The 19,389-nt window shown below is 46.1% G+C and overlaps 1 protein-coding gene across 5 annotated transcripts in view; it reads left to right on the top strand.

Moving 5' to 3' along the window:
- LOC137334481 (protein arginine N-methyltransferase 8-like) overlaps nucleotides 1–19,389 on the top strand; it is a 161,963-nt gene that overhangs the window by 102,008 nt on the left and 40,566 nt on the right. For all 5 annotated transcript variants that reach the window (XM_067999170.1, XM_067999172.1, XM_067999173.1 and 2 more), the window contains exons 3-5: nucleotides 15,828–15,983; nucleotides 18,563–18,626; nucleotides 19,063–19,205. In XM_067999170.1, coding sequence (XP_067855271.1) covers nucleotides 15,828–15,983; nucleotides 18,563–18,626; nucleotides 19,063–19,205 — 363 coding nt within the window. The remainder of the gene's footprint in view (nucleotides 1–15,827; nucleotides 15,984–18,562; nucleotides 18,627–19,062; nucleotides 19,206–19,389) is intronic.

Raw genomic sequence — 19,389 nt, 5'->3', positions numbered from 1 at the left:
CTCACCAATAACCTGCTCACCGATGCTCAGTTTGGGTTCCGCCAGGACCACTCGGCTCCAGACCTCATTACAGCCTTGGTCCAAACATGGACAAAAGAGCTGAATTCCAGAGGTGTGGTGAGAGTGACTGCCCTTGACATCAAGGCAGCATTTGACAGAGTGTGGCACCAAGGAGCCCTAGTAAAGTTGAAGTCAATGGGAATCAGGGGGAAAACTCTCCAGTAGCTGGAATCATACCTACCACAAAAGAGGATGGTAGTGGTTGTTGGAGGCCAGTCATCTCAGCCCCAGGACATTGCTGCAGGAGTTCCTCAGGGCAGTGTCCTTGGCCCAACCATCTCCAGCTGCTTCATCAATGACCTTCCCTCCATCATAAGGTCAGAAATGGGGATGTTCGCTGATGATTACACAATGTTCAGTTCCATTCACGACCCCTCAGATAATGAAGCAGTCCGAACCTGCATGCAGCAAGACCTGGACAACATCCAGGCTTGGGCTGATAAGTGGCAAGTAACATTCGCGCCAGACAAGTGCCAGGCAATGACCATCTCAAACAAGAGAGAGTCTAACCACCTCCTCTTGACATTCAATGGCATTACCATCGCCGAATCCCCCACCATCAACATCTTGGGGGTCACCATTGACCAGAAACTTAACTGGACCAGCCATATAAATACTGTGGCTACAAGAGCAGGTCAGAGGCTGGGCATTCTGCAGCGAGTGACTCACCTTCTGACTCCCCAAAGCCTTTCCACCATCTACAAGGCACAAGTCAGGAGTGTGATGGAATACTCTCCACTTGCCTGGACGCAGTCCGTGTGGTGAAGGTTCTCCCACAGTGTTGTTAGGTAGGGAGTTCCAGGATTTTGACACAGCGACGATGAAGGAACGGCGATATATTTCCAAGTCGGGATGGTGTGTGACTCCAACAACATTCAAGAAGCTCGGCACCATCCAGGACAAAGCAGCCCGCTTGATTGGCACCCCATCCACCACCCTAAACATTCACTCCCTTCACCACCGGCGCACTGTGGCTGCAGTGTGTACCATCTACAGGATGCACTGCAGCAACTCGCCAAGGCTTCTTCAACAGCACCTCCCAAACCCACGATCTCTACCACCTGGAAGGACAAGGGCAGCAGACACTTGGGAACAACAGCACCTGCACATTCCCCTCCAAGTCTCACACCATCCCGACTTGGAAATATATCGCCATTCCTTCATCGTCGCTGTGTCAAAATCCTGGAACTCCCTACCTAACAGCACTGTGGGAGAACCTTTACCACATGGACTGCAGCAGTTCAAGAAGGTGGCTCACCACCACCTTCTCAAGGGCAATTAGGGATGGGCAGTAAATGCTGGCCTTACCAGCGACACCCACATCCCATGAACGAATAATAAAAAAAGAATCATTCTAGTAAATCTTTTCTGCACCCTCACTAAGGCCTTCACATCCCTCCTAAAGTGCGGTGCCCAGAACTGGACACAATACTCCAGTTGTGGCCAAACCAGTGTTTTATAAAGGTTCATCATAACCTCCTTACTTTTGTACTCTATGCCTCTATTTATAAAGCCCACGGTACTTTATGCTTTCTTAACCGCATTCTCAACCTGCCCTGCCACCTTCAACGATTTGTGCACATTTATACTACTTTTTCTACCTGAGCCCATCTGTGGAGAGAGAAACAGTTAACGTTTCAGGTCAATGACCGTTCATCAGAACTGAAAGATGTTAAGAGATGAACAGCTTTTAAGCAAATACAGAGCCAGGAAAAGAACAAAACGGGGAGGTCTGTGATAGGGTGGAGGACAGGAGTGATTAAATGACAAAAGGGATGATGGTGCAAAGCAAAAACAGGTGATAACAGTTATGTGAAGGCTGTGCCTCTTTAAACACTGTGCAGTCATATTTAAACACATGACTTAAATTGGGAACAATGATCAGGTCCAATTGATCATCAAACAATAATCTAATCACAGCATTTGGATGATGTCACAACAGTGGCAGCAAAGCTTGGTCATTCATGGCCGTCACCTGAAGCCCAAGGTTAAATCGTACTCTGCAAATTGCTCTGCGGGAACTTTATTGCCATCATTAAGGGTTCTGCTTGTGACTAATTTGAGCTATTTTCTAAATGTTCTGCATTATGTATGATCTAAATACTATGCATGCAGAGTAATCAGAGAATGCATTACGCATGATGGTGGTGCAAGAGTTCGGTTGATAATGGGTAATGTAGTTCCAAATGCCATTCCAGCCAATCTGTGCATACACACTGCTCCCAGCTCCACTCATCTCTGCATTTGGACCCAATTAACTGAGCAAAGTGGCTCATTGAATAGTACACATGAAGTTCTGAGCAAAACGTTGACTCTCTCCACACTAAAATATACCTGGGGCTTATTTGGAAAGAAGGGACACACTACTAATGGAGAGCAGAAAACCAATTCTTACCAACCTATTCTAAACAAACCTAACAATACGTGATCCTGGAAAGAAGTAAGTTCTTTACATCTATGGGCTGGGTTGTCTCAAGGTAAGGAGTCGACCATTTAGGACCGAGATGAGGAAAAATTTCTTCATTCAGAGGGCTGTGAATCTCTGGAATTCTCTACTCCAGAGGGCTGTGGATGCTGAGTCGTTGAGTATATTCAAAACTGAGATCGATGGATATTTGGACACTAAGGGAATCAAGGGATATGGGGATCGGGCGGGAAAGTGGAGTTGAGGTCGAAGATCAGCCATGATCTGATTGAATGGCGGAGCAGGCTCGAGGGGCCGTATGGCCCACTCCTGCTCCTATTTCTTTTGTTCTTATGTTCTTATTCCTTGCATACTTAACTCTAATTTGTATTGTGCAAATGTTAGGCCTGAAGTTGAACAGAAGGTAACCTCACTCATACCAGCCCTAATGACAGTCAATAATAACAACAACTTGCATTTATACAGCGCCTTTAATGTAGTAAAACGTTTTAAACTGCTTCACAGGAGCGATTATCAAACAAAATTTGACACCAAGCCACATAAGGAGATATTAGGACAGGTGACCAAAAACTTGATCAAAGAGCTAGGTTTTAAGGAGCATCTTAAAGGGAGAAGAGAAAGGTAGAGAGTCGGAGAGGTTTAGGGAGGGAATTCCAGAGCTTAGAGCCTAGGTAGCTGAAGGCACGGCCGCCAATGGTGGAGCGATTAAAATCGGGGATGCGCAAGAGGTACGATTTAGTGGGCTGCAGAGAACTCAGAGGGTTGTAGGGCTGGAGGAGGTTACAGAGATAGGGAGGGGCGAGGCCATGGAGGGATTTGAAAACAAGGATGAGAATTTTAAAATCGAGGCGTTCCCGGACCGGGAGCCAATGTAGGTCAGCGAGCACAGGGTGATGGGAGAACGGGACTTGGTGCAAGTTAGGATACGGGGCAGCAGAGTTTTGGATGAGCTCAAGTTTATGGAGGGTGGGAGGCCGGCCAGGAGAGCATTGGAATAGTCGAGTCTAGAGGTAACAAAGGCATGGATGAGGGTTTCAGCAGCAGATGAACTGAGGCGGGGCAGAGACAAGCGATGTTACAGAGGTGGAAGTAGACAATCTTGGTGTTGGAGCGGATATGGGGTCGGAAGTTCATCTCAGGGTCAGATAGGATGCCAAGGTTGCGAACGGTCTGCTTCAGCCTCAGTGGCCAGCGAGAGGGATGGAGTCGGTGGCTGGGAAACGGAGTTTGCGGCGGGGACCGAAGGCAATGGCTTCAGTCTTCCCAATATTTAGTTGGAGGAACAAATTTATACAGTCAGAGTATAGGACAGGATAAGCTGATGGTAACAGAGCTCAAAAGCAATTCTGGTTTTACCAAAATAACAAGTTGAACCTGACTAACACTCAGATCTCTGATACTTGTGGCTCTTTTCTGCATTGCCTCCAGTCTCTTGGTAATCAGACTGAACACAGTACTCAAGGTGTAGTCTGACCAGAACACAATACTCTTTGATTGGGATTGGGACCTTCATAGAATCATAGAAGTTACAACATGGAAACAGGCCCTTCGGCCCAACATGTCCATGTCGCCCAGTTTATCCCACTAAGCTAGTCCCAATTGCCTGCACTTGGCCCATATCCCTGTATACCCATCTTACCCATGTAACTGTCCAAATGCTTTTTAAAAGACAAAATTGTACCCGCCTCTACTACTGCCTCTGGCAGCTCGTTCCAGACACCCACCACCCTTTGAGTGACAAAATTGCCCCTCTGGACCCTTTTGTATCTCTGCCCTCTCACCTTAAATCTATGCCCCCTCGTTATAGACTCCCCTACCTTTGGGAAAAGATTTTGACTATCTACCTTATCTATGCCCCTCATTATTTTATAGACTTCTATAAGATCACCCCTTAACCTCCTACTCTCCAGGGAAAAAAGTCCCAGTCTATCTAACCTCTCCCTATAAGTCAAACCATCAAGTCCCGGTAGCATCCTAGTAAATCTTTTCTGCACTCTTTCTAGTTTAATAATATCCTTTTTATAATAGGGTGACCAGAACTGTACATAGTGTTCCAAGTGTGGCCTTACTAATGTCCTGTACAACTTCAACAAGACATCCCAACTCCTGTATTCAATGTTCTGACCAATGAAACCAAGCATGCCGAATGCCTTCTTCACCACCCTATCCACCTGTGACTCCACTTTCAAGGAGCTATGAACCTGTACTCCGAGATCTCTTTGTTCTATAACTCTCCCCAACGCCCTACCATTAACGGAGTAGGTCCTGGCCCGATTTGATCTACCAAAATGCATCACCTCACATTTATCTAAATTAAACTCCATCTGCCATTCATCGGCCCACTGGCCCAATTTATCAAGGTTCCGTTGCAATCCTAGATAACCTTCTTCACTGTCCACAATGCCACCAATCTTGGTGTCATCTGCAAACTTACTAACCATGCCTCCTAAATTCTCATCCAAATCATTAATATAAATAACAAATAACAGCGGACCCAGCACCGATCCCTGAGGCACACCGCTGGACACAGGCCTACAGTTTGAAAAACCCTCTACAATCACCCTCTGTCTTCTGTCGTCAAGCCAATTTTGTATCCAATTGGCTACCTCACCTTGGATCCCATGAGATTTAACCTTATGTAACAACCTACCATGCGGTACCTTGTCAAAGGCTTTGCTGAAGTCCATGTAGACCACGTCTACTGCACAGCCCTCATCTATCTTCTTGGTTACCCCTTCAAAAAACTCAATCAAATTCGTGAGACATGATTTTCCTCTCACAAAACCATGCTGACTGTTCCTAATCAGTCCCTGCCTCTCCAAATGCCTGTAGATCCTGTCCCTCAGAATACCCTCTAACAACTTACCCACTACAGATGTCAGGCTCACCGGTCTGTAGTTCCCAGGCTTTTCCCTGCCGCCCTTCTTAAACAAAGGCACAACATTCGCTACCCTCCAATCTTCAGGCACCTCACCTGTAGCTGTCGATGATTCAAATATCTCTGCTAGGGGACCCGCAATTTCCTCCCTAACCTCCCATAACGTCCTGGGATACATTTCATCAGGTCCCGGAGATTTATCTACCTTGATGCGCGTTAAGACTTCCAGCACCTCCCTCTCTGTAATATGTACACTCCTCAAGATATCACTATTTATTTCCCCAAGTTCCCTAACATCCATGCCTTTCTCAACCGTAAATACCGATGTGAAATATTCATTCAGGATCTCACCCATCTCTTGTGGTTCCGCACATAGATGACCTTGTTGATCCTTCACTAGCTGTGTAGTTCAATATTCTATGGGCTTTGTTGATTGCTGTTCTGCATTGGTTGAACATGTTGAGTCTACTGGGTCTCTTTCAATTTCATCCTTAGCTATTTCAACTCCTTTCGTGGAGTGGGCCAGCCTCCCATCATTCCTTCCATATGCAGACTGAGAGCTCGCAGCATGGTCAGAATTCTGATTGTGTGATTGCTATCAAATCTTTAGCTTATTTTCAAGGAGTAGGTTCAGTATCAGGGATTTGGTAGGAAGCTGATTGTTAATCACCAGAATGGTAACTGTCCAGGGAGAGACCCAGCAGTTGTGAAAGGTAACGTAGTGCCCCCCCCCGATTTTATCCCTTCCCCATCGATCCTCAATGCTGGCCTGCAAGTCCATGATGCCAACAGCCTTCTGCTGCCTCGTGCAACTGGCCAACAGGTCACTGAAAATCTCGCCCCATGGCAGCAGTCTTTTAGTTTTTCACAGGATTTCCTGACTGTGATCATGGCATTTACACAGTGTTCATGTTCAGCACACAATTTCTCTTGTTAAAATAGGTGATTAATGAGTGTGGTCCCAATGCCTAACTTGAAAACATATAAAGCATAAATTAATAATGCTTCTTCTGCTGTCATTTTGAGTTACCTTTTCTCCAGGGTCACACCGGACTGAATAGTGATCGGGCCTGAGAACATTGCCTCATTTTTTTTCTCCTCCCCAGCTCAAAGCACTGAGCCCAATTGTGCGTTCTCATTGCTGCCGCAGCTGGGATTAGCTACATTAGCACAGGCAAGGGACTGAACCTGGCCTGCAGGGGTGTAGTACATGTTTATCCCCTGTATTTATCATATACCTCACTTTAAATCTCATTGTTACCCTAAGCTCTCTGTTTCTCTGTGGAATTGCAGCCCTTTACCCCTCTTGATCCACATGTATAGATAGCCCTGGAACAATGAGGGAAGACTCTGTGTGGGAAGCTGCGCTGGTTCAGTTACATATACTTTGCTAAATTTGCTATTTCATTTCAAGGTGAATGAAAAAATGCTGAAGAAAGTCATTCCTCAAGGGTGCCGACAGCAGTGCACAGAATCAAATCTTGTACACATGTTCAGGCTATATTGCAACAGCTGAACAAAATGGTACATAGAATCATAGAATATAATGATACAACACAGAAGGAGGCCATTCGGCCCATCATGCCTGTGCCGGCTCTTTGAAAGAGCTATCCATTTAGTCCATTCCCCTGCTCTTTCCCCATTGCCCTGTAAATTTTTTCCCTTCAAGTATTTATCCAATTCCCTTTTGAAAATTAGTATTGAATCTGCTCCCACCACCCTTTTCAGGCAGTGCAGTCCAGATCATTACAACTTTCTGCATAAAAAAATGTTTCCTCGTGTCGCCTCTGGCTCTTTTGCCGATCACTTTAAATCTGTGTCTTCTGGTTATCGACCCTTACGAACATACGAATTAGGAGCCATTCGGCCCCTCGAGCCTGCTGTGCCATTTTGATAAGATCATGGCTGATCTGATTGTGACCTCAACCCTACTTTCCCGTCTACCTACTATAACCTTTGACTCCCTTGTTAATCAGGAATCTATCTAACTCAGCCTTAAAAATATTCAGTGACCCTGCCTCCACCGCTCTCTGGGGAAGGGAGTTCCACAGACTCACGACCCTCTGAGAGAAAAAAATTCTCCTCATCTGCATCTTAAATGGGAGATCCCTTATTTTTAAACTGTGGCCCCTAGTTCTAGTCTCTCCCACAAGGGGAAACATCCTCTCAGCATCTACCCTTTCATTCTTCTAAACTCTGTATACAGGCCCAACTTGTCCAACCTTTCCTCATAAGATAACCCCCTCATCCCAGGAATCAGTCGAGTGAACCTTCTCTGAACCGCCTCTAAAGCCACCCTTCTGCCACTGGAAACAGTTTCTCCTTATTTATTCTGTCAACACCATTCATGATTTTGAACACCTCTATCAAATCTCCCCTTAACCTTCTCTGTTCTAAGGAGAACAACCCCAGCTTCTCCAGTCTCTCCACATAACTGACATCACTCCTGAACAGCCTAGCTGTAATTTTAAGGTTCTGCCCCCTTGTTCTGGACTCCCCCCACCAGAGGAAATAGTTTCTCTCTATCTACCCTATCGAATCCTTTAATCATCTTAAACACCTCAATTAGATCACCCCTTAATCTTCTATATTCGAGGGAATAAAAGCCGAGTCTATGCAACCTGTCCTCATAATTTAACCCTTATAGACCAGGTATCATTCTGGTGAATCTGCGTTGCCCCCCCTCCCAAGGCCAATGTATCCTTCTTGAGGTGCGATGCCCAGAACTGAATGCAGTGTCTCCAGTTGGGGTCTGACCAGACCTTCATATAACTGTAACATAAGTTCTACCCCTTTGTCTTGCAGCTCCGACTTTCTGGCTCTGGTGCCCACCACCTGCTCAGACCATCACTACCTTATGCCAATGAGCTGATCTTGCAGTATGGGGTGAGGTTGGCACATTTGAGTGCAGGTACCAGCACTGTTGGTGGAGTATCCGTTACTGGCCCCAAGGGGTGGTCCAACAAAGCACCCTACAGTTTAAACGTGACTTACCCAATTCGCTCTCTGCTATTTGACCGATAAACTTCAACGTTTGCTTTGCCGATCGCTGTTCAGTTCGACACGTTCAACAATTTCAGATCGCTTTCAAATGAACCCTGAGCTGTTACAACACCATTGATGAAGCACTTCCATCACCGGGTTTCTGCACTATCGGCACTTCACACAGACACATATCAAACCTCACCTGCAATTGTTCATATATTGTGTCGAACTCATCTTCTAATCCCTGTGCTCACTCCTCACAATCAGCCATCGCTCTGGGTTTGATACTGTCTGAATTCCACTGTTTTCCATTAAATATCACGATCCAAGTAATAATGTAATAATTAGAGACAGTCAGGGTGCCAAAACTGAATTCTGGAATGTTCCATTTCAGCACCTTATCACCCACCCCCTCCATCACTCCCCGAATAAATACCCACTGCCCCCTCCCACCATCACTCCTTTAATAAACACCCACTGCCCCCTCCCACCATCACTCCTTTAATAAACACCCACTGCCCCCTCCCACCATCACTCCTTTAATAAACACCCACTGCCCCCTCCCACCATCACTCCTTTAATAAACACCCACTGCCCCCTCCCACCATCACTCCTTTAATAAACACCCACTGCTCCCTCCCACCATCACTCCTTTAATAAACACCAACTGCTCCCTCCCACCATCACTCCCATAATAAACACCCACTGCTCCCCTCCCACCATCACTCCCATAATAAACACCCGCTGCTCCCCCCGCCATCACTCCCATAATAAACACCCACTGCTCTCCCCCCACTGCCCCCTCCCACCATCACTCCTTTAATAAACACCCACTGCCCCCTCCCACCATCACTCCTTTAATAAACACCCACTGCCCCCTCCCACCATCACTCCTTTAATAAACACCCACTGCCCCCTCCCACCATCACTCCTTTAATAAACACCCACTGCTCCCCCTCCACCATCACTCCCATAATAAACACCCACTGCCCCCTCCCACCATCACTCCCATAATAAACACCCACTGCTCCCCCCAGCCATCACTCCCATAATAAACACCCACTGCTCCCCCTCCACCATCACTCCCATAATAAACACCCACTGCCCCCTCCCACCATCACTCCATTAATAAACACCCACTGCTCCCCCACCATTACTCCCATAATAAACACCCACTGCTCCCCCTCCCCACCATCACTCCTTTAATAAACACCCACTGTCCCCTCCTACCATCACTCCTTTAATAAACACCCACTGTCCCCTCCCACCATCACTCCCCCAATAAACACCCACTGCTCCCTCCCCACCATCACTCCCATAATAAACACCCACTGTCCCCTCTCACCATCACTCCCCTCCTAAACACCCACTGCTCCCCCCTCCACCATCACTCCCCTAATAAACACCCACTGCCCCCTCCCACCATCACTCCCCCAATAAACACCCACTGCCCCCTCCCACCATCACTCCCATAATAAACACCCACTGCCCCCTCCCACCATCACTCCCATAATAAACACCCACTGCTCCCCCCACCATCACTCCTTTAATAAACACCCACTGCTCCCCCCCGACCATCTCTCCCATAATAACCACCCACTGCTCCCCCTCCCACCATCACTCTCCTCATAAACACCCACTGCTCCTCCCCACCATCACTCCCATAATAAACACCCACTCCTCCCCCCCCACCATAGAGTCATAGAGTTATACAGCACGGATAGAGGCCCTTCGGCCCATCGTGTCCACGCCGGCCATCAAGCCCTGTCCACTCTAATCCCATATTCCAGCATTTGGTCCGTAGCCTTGTATGCTATGGCATTTCAAGTGCTCATCCAAATGCTTCTTGAATGTTGTGAGGGTTCCTGCCTCCACAACCCTTTCAGGCAGTGAGTTCCAGACTCCAACCACCCTCTGGGTGAAAAAGTTCTTTCTCAAATCCCCTCTAAACCTCCCGCCTTTTACCTTGAATCTATGTCCCCTTGTTATAGAAACCTCAACAAAGGGAAAAAGCTCCTTAGTATCCATCCTATCTGTGCCCCTCATAATTTTGTACACCTAAATCATGTCCCCCCTCAGCCTCCTCTGCTCCAAGGAAAACAAACCCAATCTTCCCAGTCTCTCTTCATAGCTGAAGCGCTCCAGCCCTGGTAACATCCTGGTGAATCTCCTCTGCACCCTCTCCAAAGCGATCACATCCTTCCTGTAGTGTGGCGACCAGAACTGCACACAGTACTCCAGCTGTGGCCTAACCAGTGTTTTATACAGCTCCATCATGACCTCCTTGCTCTTGTATTCTATGCCTCGGCTAATAAAGGCAAGTATCCCATATGCCTTCTTTACCACCTTATCTACCTGTTCCGCCGCCTTCAGGGATCTGTGAACTTGCACACCAAGATCCCTCTGACCCTCTGTCTTGCCTAGGGTCCTCCCATTCATTGTGTATTCCCTTGCCTTGTTAGTCCCTCCAAAGTGCATCACCTCGCACTTTTCCGGGTTAAATTCCATTTGCCACTGTTCCGCCCATCTGACCAACCCATCTATATCGTCCTGCAGACTGAGGCTATCCTCCTCGCTATTTACCACCCTACCAATTTTTGTATCATCAGCGAACTTACTGATCATACCTTTTACATTCATATCCAAGTCATTAATGTAGACCACAAACAGCAAGGGACCCAGCACCGATCCCTGTGGTACCCCACTGGCCACAGGCTTCCAGTCACAAAAACAACCTTCGACCATCACCCTCTGCCTTCTGCCACTAAGCCAGTTTTGTATCCAAAGTGCCAAGGCACCCTGGATTCCATGGGCTCGTACCTTCTTGACCAGTCTCCTGTGGGGGACTTTATCGAAGGCCTTACTGAAATCCATGTATACCACATCCACTGCGTTACCCTCATCCACACGCCTAGTCACCCCCTCAAAAAATTCAGTCAAATTAGTCAGACATGATCTTCCCTTGACAAAGCCATGTTGACTATCCCTGATTAATCCTTGCTTCTCCAAGTGGAGACTAATTTTGTCCTTCAGAATTTTTTCCAATAATTTTCCTACCACTGATGTTAGGCTCACTGGCCTGTAGTTCCCCGGTTTTTCCCTACTCCCCTTCTTGAATAATGGTACTACATTAGCGGTTCTCCAGTCCTCTGGCACATCCCCTGTGGCGAGAGAGGTTCTGAATATATGTGTTAGAGCCCCGGCAATCTCCTCCTTTGCCTCACACAGTAGCCTGGGATACATTTCATCCGGGCCTGGGGATTTATCCATTTTTAGGCCTGCTAAAACCGCCAATACCTCCTCCCGCTCGATGTTAATATGTTCGAGTATATCACAGTCCCCCTGCCGTATTTCTATCTCTACATCGTCCTTCTCCATAGTGAAAACAGATGCAAAAAATTCATTTAGAACCCCTCCTACATCTGCCGGCTCCACACACAGATTGCCATTTTTGTCCCTAATGGGCCCTATTTTTTCCCTAGTCATCCTCTTACCCTTAATATACTTATAAAACATCGATTTTCCTTTATTTTGCTCGCCAGTGTTATTTCATGGCCCCTCCTTGATCTCCTAATTTATTTTTTAAGTATCCCCCTGCACTTTTTGTACTCCTCTAGGGCTTCCTCCGTCTTTAGCCTTTTGTATCTGCCAAAAGCCCTCCTTTTTTTCCTAATCCATTCTCGTATATCCCCTGACATCCAAGGTTCCCTGGAGTTCTTGGAACCACCCTCGACCTTTACGGGAACATGTTGCCATTGTATGGTCTCAATCTCCCTTCTGAAAGACTCCCATTGCTCCGATGCGGATTTTCCTACAAGCAGCTGATCCCAGTCCATTTTGGCCAGATCCTGCCTTATCCTATTAAAATCGGTCTTCCCCCAATTTAGAACCTTTATTTCCGGCCCCTCCCTATCCTTTTCCATGACCACCTTAAATCTCACCGAATTATGGTCACTGTCACCAAAGTGCTCACCTACTAGCACTTCTTCCACTTGGCCGGCCACATTCCCTAGAATTAGGTCCAGTACCGCCCCCTCTCTTGTAGGACTTTCTACATGCTGGCTCAAAAAGCTCTCCTGGATGCACGTTAAGAATTTTGTACCCTCTAAGCCTTTTACACTCTGAGTATCCCAGTTAATATTGGGGAAGTTGAAATCCCCCACTATTATTACCCTATTATTTGCACAATTTTCTGAGATTTGCCTACATATCTGTTCCTCTATCTCCCCCTGACTGTTTGGGGGCCTATAGTACACTCCCATCAAAGTGCTTGCCCCCTTTTTGTTTTTAAGCTCCACCCATATGGCCTCATTAGAGGAACCTGCTAATATATCATCCCTCCTTATGGCAGTAATTGATTCTTTAATTAATATTGCGACCCCCCCTCCTCTTATACCTCCCCCTCTGTCTTGCCTGAAGATTCTGTACCCTGGAATATTGAGCTGCCAGTTTTGCCCCTCCCTCAACCATGTCTCTGTGACAGCAACAATATCATACTCCCATGTGTTTATCAACACCTTCAGTTCATCCACCTTATTCGCAAGACTCCTTGCATTAAAATAGATGCCATCCAGCCTTGCCCTCACATATTTGCCCTGTCTTCCAAGCTGACTTGTTTTTTTCTCTATATTTGGCTGCACATCACCCCCTATTGTAGCTCCACTCTGTATCCCATCCCCCTGCCAAGTTAGTTTAAACCCCCCCCAACAGTGCTAGCAAACCTCCCCGCAAGGATATTTGTCCCGCTCTGATTCAGATGCAACCCGTCCGACTTGTACAAGTCCCACCTTCCCCAGAAGCAGGCCCAGTGATCCAGGAAACTGAAACCCTCCCTCCTGCACCAACTCTTTAGCCACGCATTCATCTGTTCTATCCTCCTATTTCTATACTCACTAGCCTGTGGCACTGGGAGTAATCCAGAGATTACAACCTTTGAGGTCCTGCTCTTTAATCTGCTACCTAGCTCCCTAAATTCTTGATGCAGGACCTCATCTCCCTTCCTACCTATGTCGTTGGTCCCAATGTGGACCACGACCTCTACCTGCTCCCCCTCCCCCTTGAGAATGCCCTGTAGCCGCTCAGTGACATCCATGACCCTGGCACCAGGGAGGCAACAAACCATCCTGGAGTCACGTTTACGGCCACAGAAACGCCTGTCTGTTCCCCTTACGATAGAATCCCCTACCACTATAGCTCTTCCACTCTTTTTCCTCCCAGCCTGTGCAGCAGAGCTACCCCTGGTGCCAGGAAGTTGGCTGCTGCTGCCTTCCCCTGATAAGTCATCCCCCTCAACAATATCCAAAGCGGTATATTTGTTTGAGAGGGGGATGGCCACAGGGGACCCCTGCACTGCCTGCCTGCTCCTCTTACTCTGCCTGGTGGTCACCCAATTACTTCCTGCCTGTACAACCTTTACCTGCGGTGTGACCATCTCACTAAACGTGCTATCCACGACGTTTTCAGCATCGCGAATGCTCCTTAATGAATCCATCCGCAGCTCCAGTGCCGCAATGCGGTTTGTCAGTAGCTGCAGCTGGATGCATTTCCCGCACACATGGTCGTCAGGGACACCGGAAGGGTCCCTGATTTCCCACATAGAGCAGGAAGAGCATAACACGGGGCTGGGCTGTCCTGACATGACTTACCCTTTAACTAATTAATTCAAATTAAATGAATCCCACCAATTTCACTTCAATTAAAAGGTATACTCAAGGGCCCTTGCTGAACAGCAGTCCCCCACTACACAACAGAGACCCGAGAATCCACAAACTCTAACCTTAGACAAATTCAGCAGGAAAATACTCACCAGCCAATCACTTACCTCTTCCTTGGTGACATCCCACTTGGATTACTTTTTGCTTCTTATTTATCTTAGGTCCAGGAGTTAAGTCCCTGTGATGTCGCACAGTAGTGGTCTCTTGGTGCAGGTCTGCTGCTGCTTTTATTCCACAATCTCAGTCTTCTACTCTCAGGTCCACTACCGCTCTGCAGGAAAAGTTTGGAAAAGCAGCACCTCCTTCCCCCACTTCACCAAACTCCCACACTGACCGAACTCTCAGCACACTGTGTATATCCGCACACCGTCTCTCCCATAATAACCACCCACTGCTCCCCCTCCCACCATCACTCCCCTCATAAACACCCACTGCTCCCCCCCCCCACCATCACTCCCCTCATAAACACCCACTGCTCCCCCCTCCCACCATCACTCCCCTAATAAACACCCACTGCTCCCCCCACCACCATCACTCCCCTCATAAACACCCACTGCTCCCCCCTCCCACCATCACTCCCCTCATAAACACCCACTGCTTCCCCCCTCCCACCATCACTCCCATAATAAACACCCACTGCTCCCCACACCATCTCTCCCATAATAAACATCCACTTCCCCCTCCCACCATCACTCCCCTCATAAACACCCACTGCTCCCCTCCCACCATCATTCCCATAATAAACACCCACTGCTCCCTCCCCACCATTCTCCCATAATAAACACCCACTGCTCCCCTCCCCACCATCACTCCCCTCATAAACACCCACTGCTTCCCCCCTCCCACCATCACTCCCCTCATAAACACCCACTGCTCCCCCCTCCCACCATCACTCCCCTCATAAACACCCACTGCTCCCCCTCCCACCATCACTCCCCTCATAAACACCCACTGCTCCCCCCTCCCACCATCACTCCCCTCATAAACACCCACTGCTCCCCCCTCCCACCATCACTCCCATAATAAACACCCACTGCTCCCCCCTCCCACCATCACTCCCCTCATAAACACCCACTGCTCCCCCCTCCCACCATCACTCCCCTCATAAACACCCACTGCTCCCCCCTCCCACCATCTCTCCCCTCATAAACACCCACTGCTCCCCCTCCCACCATCACTCCCCTCATAAACACCCACTGCTCCCCCCTCCCACCATCACTCCCATAATAAACACCCACTGCTCCCCCCTCCCACCATCACTCCCATAATAAACACCCACTGCTCCCCTCCCACCATCTCTCCCCTAATAAACACCCACTGCTCCCCCCTCCCACCATCTCTCCCCTAATAAACACCCATTTCTTTCTACCTTTCAATCGATTTCTGATCCATTCCAGATTTTACCATTTTAATCTGACACTGTAGATCGATACGAGTTTCGAGTCATTTTTTTTCACTTACAGTTAAATAGTCTTCGATGAATGATTAATAGTCACACTCCGATCCTATGGCAGTCACCAGCTCTCATTGTGTACGTGTGTGTGTTCTACCTGACAGCTATATCTACAATGAAACCTGTCTGCACTTCCTTATCCCCGTTGTTTAATTGATCCTCAGTTGTTTCATATTGAGAAATAGAAAGCTGGATTTTGCTCCAATCACGATAATTCCTCTCCCTTGTTCACTGGCTCTGTTTTAGTTAGAGCTTCATCATAATGTGACAGAAAAGCAAAAGTAATTGGTTATTTATATGTTTCAATCATAGGAAATGTTAAAAGATGAAATTCGAACACTAACATACAGGAATTCAGTGTATCACAACAAACATGTGTTTAAGGATAAAACTGTGCTGGATGTGGGAAGTGGAACTGGAATTTTGGCGATGTTTGCAGCCAGGGCAGGAGCCAAGAAAGTGTTTGGGGTACGTGCTTTGGTTTTTCTTGCATCTGTTGGTAATTAAGTTTTATAATGCAAAGCTGCTCCATTGTGTAAATGCCCTGCTTGGTATGGAACAGGAACATCTTTCTTTGATCCCTGTCTATGCTATTAGCTGATCTCAACCAGGATAGTGGCAAGAGAAGCAATTGGAGAAATCAGGCGAAGGTTTGCACTCCTGATTGCGATCCCATGATCTCTGCTGCAAGCTGCACATGTCGGCATCCTGTGAGGGCAGAATCAGCCCGGCTGTGATTCTTCACAGACGAATAATCTGCTGACACTCACTGTGTAGCCTCGCAAATCAAGAATGCTGCTTGGTGAGCTCTGAAAGGGTTGCTGGCACCAGTGGAATTGTACCTCAGTATGATAGTTTCCTTCAATAGAGAAGGGGAGAAAGTTAAGGGGAAAAGTTTCTACTGTTTCACAGCACTCCCACTTCTTTCATTCACCTCGTTTAAACTATTAATGTCTTGATTTTCCTTTCCCTTATCCGAGGTCTTGGTTCTCATGGCTGAGTGAAGGTTGGAACTCACTGGGGGTAATTTTGACTTTGGGCAATATCGATAGAAATGAAAATTGGGATCTGATCTGATATTGCCCGTTTTACACTCACCCAAAGTCACATGACCCTCAGTGTGTTTAGAATTACAGGGGTTATCCCACTTCCTGCCTCTTTGGCTGCGTGATGAAGCATCACATCACAGCACTTCCTCTTCATTTACACATTTTAAAGCATTGAGATTAAATGGAAACAACTTAGTCTGTACACTTGGGTGGTATCAGTCCACAGATGTAGTGTGTGACTACGAACTGAACAATCGGGCATCAGTACATGAAGGACAGTACGACACGTTTACCCTGCTGTAATAAAATAAAATTAGTCTTCCCATTTGTTTACATATACCCTGGCTCCAAATATCACTGGGCCTTGATCCCAAGATCGCAAACACCCTACACACGTCCCGCGTTTATACACACTCCACATTTATACACACGTCCCACGTTTATACACACCCCGCATTTACACACACCCCGCATTTATACACACCCGCATTTATGAACGACCCACGTTTACTTAAGCCCTACGTTTAATACACCCCACATTTACAAACATCCTGTGTTTGACACCCTGCGTTTACAAACGCCCCGCATTTATAAACACCCTGCGTTTACATACACCCTGCGTTTATAAACATCCTGCGTTTACAAACACCACTTATTTGCATACACCCCGCGTTTATAAACACCCTGCGTTTACATATGCCCCGCATTTACAAACTGTTAGCGGCTCAGGTTGTAATCTTGTTTAGCTACCCAGTCAGTGACAAAACAAATTGGCCTTTTAAGTACTTTAGAGATAAGTAATATGCACCTCGAATCATAGAGTCAGCAAATCTTACATCATAGGAGGAGGCTATTTGGCCCATCATATTTGTACTCGCTCTCCGAAAGAGCTATCCCCCTGTATAGGGAGTTTCTGCTTCCTCCATTGTTTCTGGTCGGGCATTTCATGTCCTAACAACACTCTGTGTGAAAAAAAATCCTCTGAGCCCCTCCCTTCTTTTTTTTGTAAACAATTTTACAACACCAAGTTATAGTCCAGCAATTTTATTTTAAATTCACAAGCTTTCGGAGGCTTCCTCCTTCGTCAGGTGAACGATATGCGTTCACCTGAGGAAGGAGGAAGCCTCCGAAAGCTTGTGAATTTAAAATAAAATTGCTGGACTATAACTTGGTGTTGTAAAATTGTTTACAATTGTCAACCCCAGTCCATCACCGGCATCTCCACATCATGCTTTTTTTTGATGATCTTAAATTGATTCCCTCTAGTTATTGCCTCACTGACTGGTGGAAATAGTTTTTCCCAATTAACTTTATCAAAACTTTTCATAATTGTAAACGCCTCCATCATATCTACATAGTTATAACATTTACTATGTGTGTCTTGCAGTATCAATTCTAATACCTTGTGGAAATGTTAATACTTTAGAAGAATTTAGCTGAAGAGTTGCAGAGGGAGCAAGTTTGCTTGTTGACATTTGAATATGGAATAGAATGGATAATAAAATAATTTTCAAAAGGGGTCTTCTCCCCCAAATAGTGAATCAAACAAAATCTGCTTACAGGCACTAAAATGTTCTTTGAAAACAAAGAAAGAGAAGAATTGTAAAAGAAACTACTTTAAAAAATCTGATCAGAAAGACTGTATCACAAATACAATGAATGAGTATCAAGTTAGCACGTTGAGATTTGACCGGACTACTTCTGTCTTTTTACCCCTATTCCTGTCTCTTCACTTCCCCTCTTCTACATGTCTAATACATACAACCTCAGGCAGTCTGAACTGAATTGAGGATATCGGTGTACCCCTGACCGACTCACGCTCCTTAATGGCAGATTAACAATCACAGACTTTAAACAACTTGTGTCTGAAATGTTGCTGTGGGTGTGAGTGAGTTTTTTTTAAAGGCACAGGGGAAATTACCTGTGCTAAAATAAGTACAAACCAAAGGGATATTTCAGTGCCCAAAGGCCCTTATGTTCAGTTTTTTAATGCTTCAGATTGAGTGTTCCAGTATCTCCGATTATTCAGAGAAGATCATCAAAGCAAATTACTTGGACAATGGTAAGAAACTTAACAAATGCATTGTGAATTTAAAAAATAATTTGCACGTTAATGAATTGCTTTGTTGAAATGACCTGGAAATAATTTAGAATTTTTTCACCTTGATCAGAAGATTAATTGGAGATTTTTACTCCCCTGTTAAATATTGTAAATACTGTACTTATTCATCATTAAATATTTTGCACACAGAAATTGTCAATTTTAAGTTCAAAAATAGAAAGTTGAAAGAGAATTTTGGCTTAAAAAAGGATAATTATGTTGTGACAAGCTGATTTGTAATTAGAATTATGTTTAGTTATTAGTAACTTTTTGGTGTCCATATTCTTGTATTATAATCACCATAGGGACTCGGAAGAAATGCATTGTATATTATGGCTAAATCTATCTATTGACGCCTTTTACAATTAGTCAGAGATTTGTATGGACTGTTTCACAGTAATCACAATATTTAACGGCAAAGTAGAGGAAGTTGAACTGCCTGTGGATAAAGTGGACATCATAATCAGTGAATGGATGGGGTACAGCCTCTTCTATGAATCGATGCTTAATACTGTTATCTTCGCCCGGGATAAGTGGCTGGTAGGTGCACTACATCTTAAATTCCCTGAATAGGATTACTGAGTTTCTGAGTGAACAAGCTCCAATTCTCTTACTATATTAAAAGCTCCTCTGTTGAGTAATTCAGACTGGGAGTATTATCAGTTGTCATTGCTATGGACTGCAGGATCTATTAGGAAATAAAAGCTGATGTGACCTGGGATGA

The sequence above is a fragment of the Heptranchias perlo genome, chromosome 18, assembly GCF_035084215.1.
Source record: "Heptranchias perlo isolate sHepPer1 chromosome 18, sHepPer1.hap1, whole genome shotgun sequence".
NCBI classification, from domain to species: Eukaryota; Metazoa; Chordata; class Chondrichthyes; order Hexanchiformes; family Hexanchidae; genus Heptranchias; species Heptranchias perlo.
Note: the sequence above shows the minus strand (reverse complement) of the source record. Positions and strands in the feature narration are given on the sequence as shown.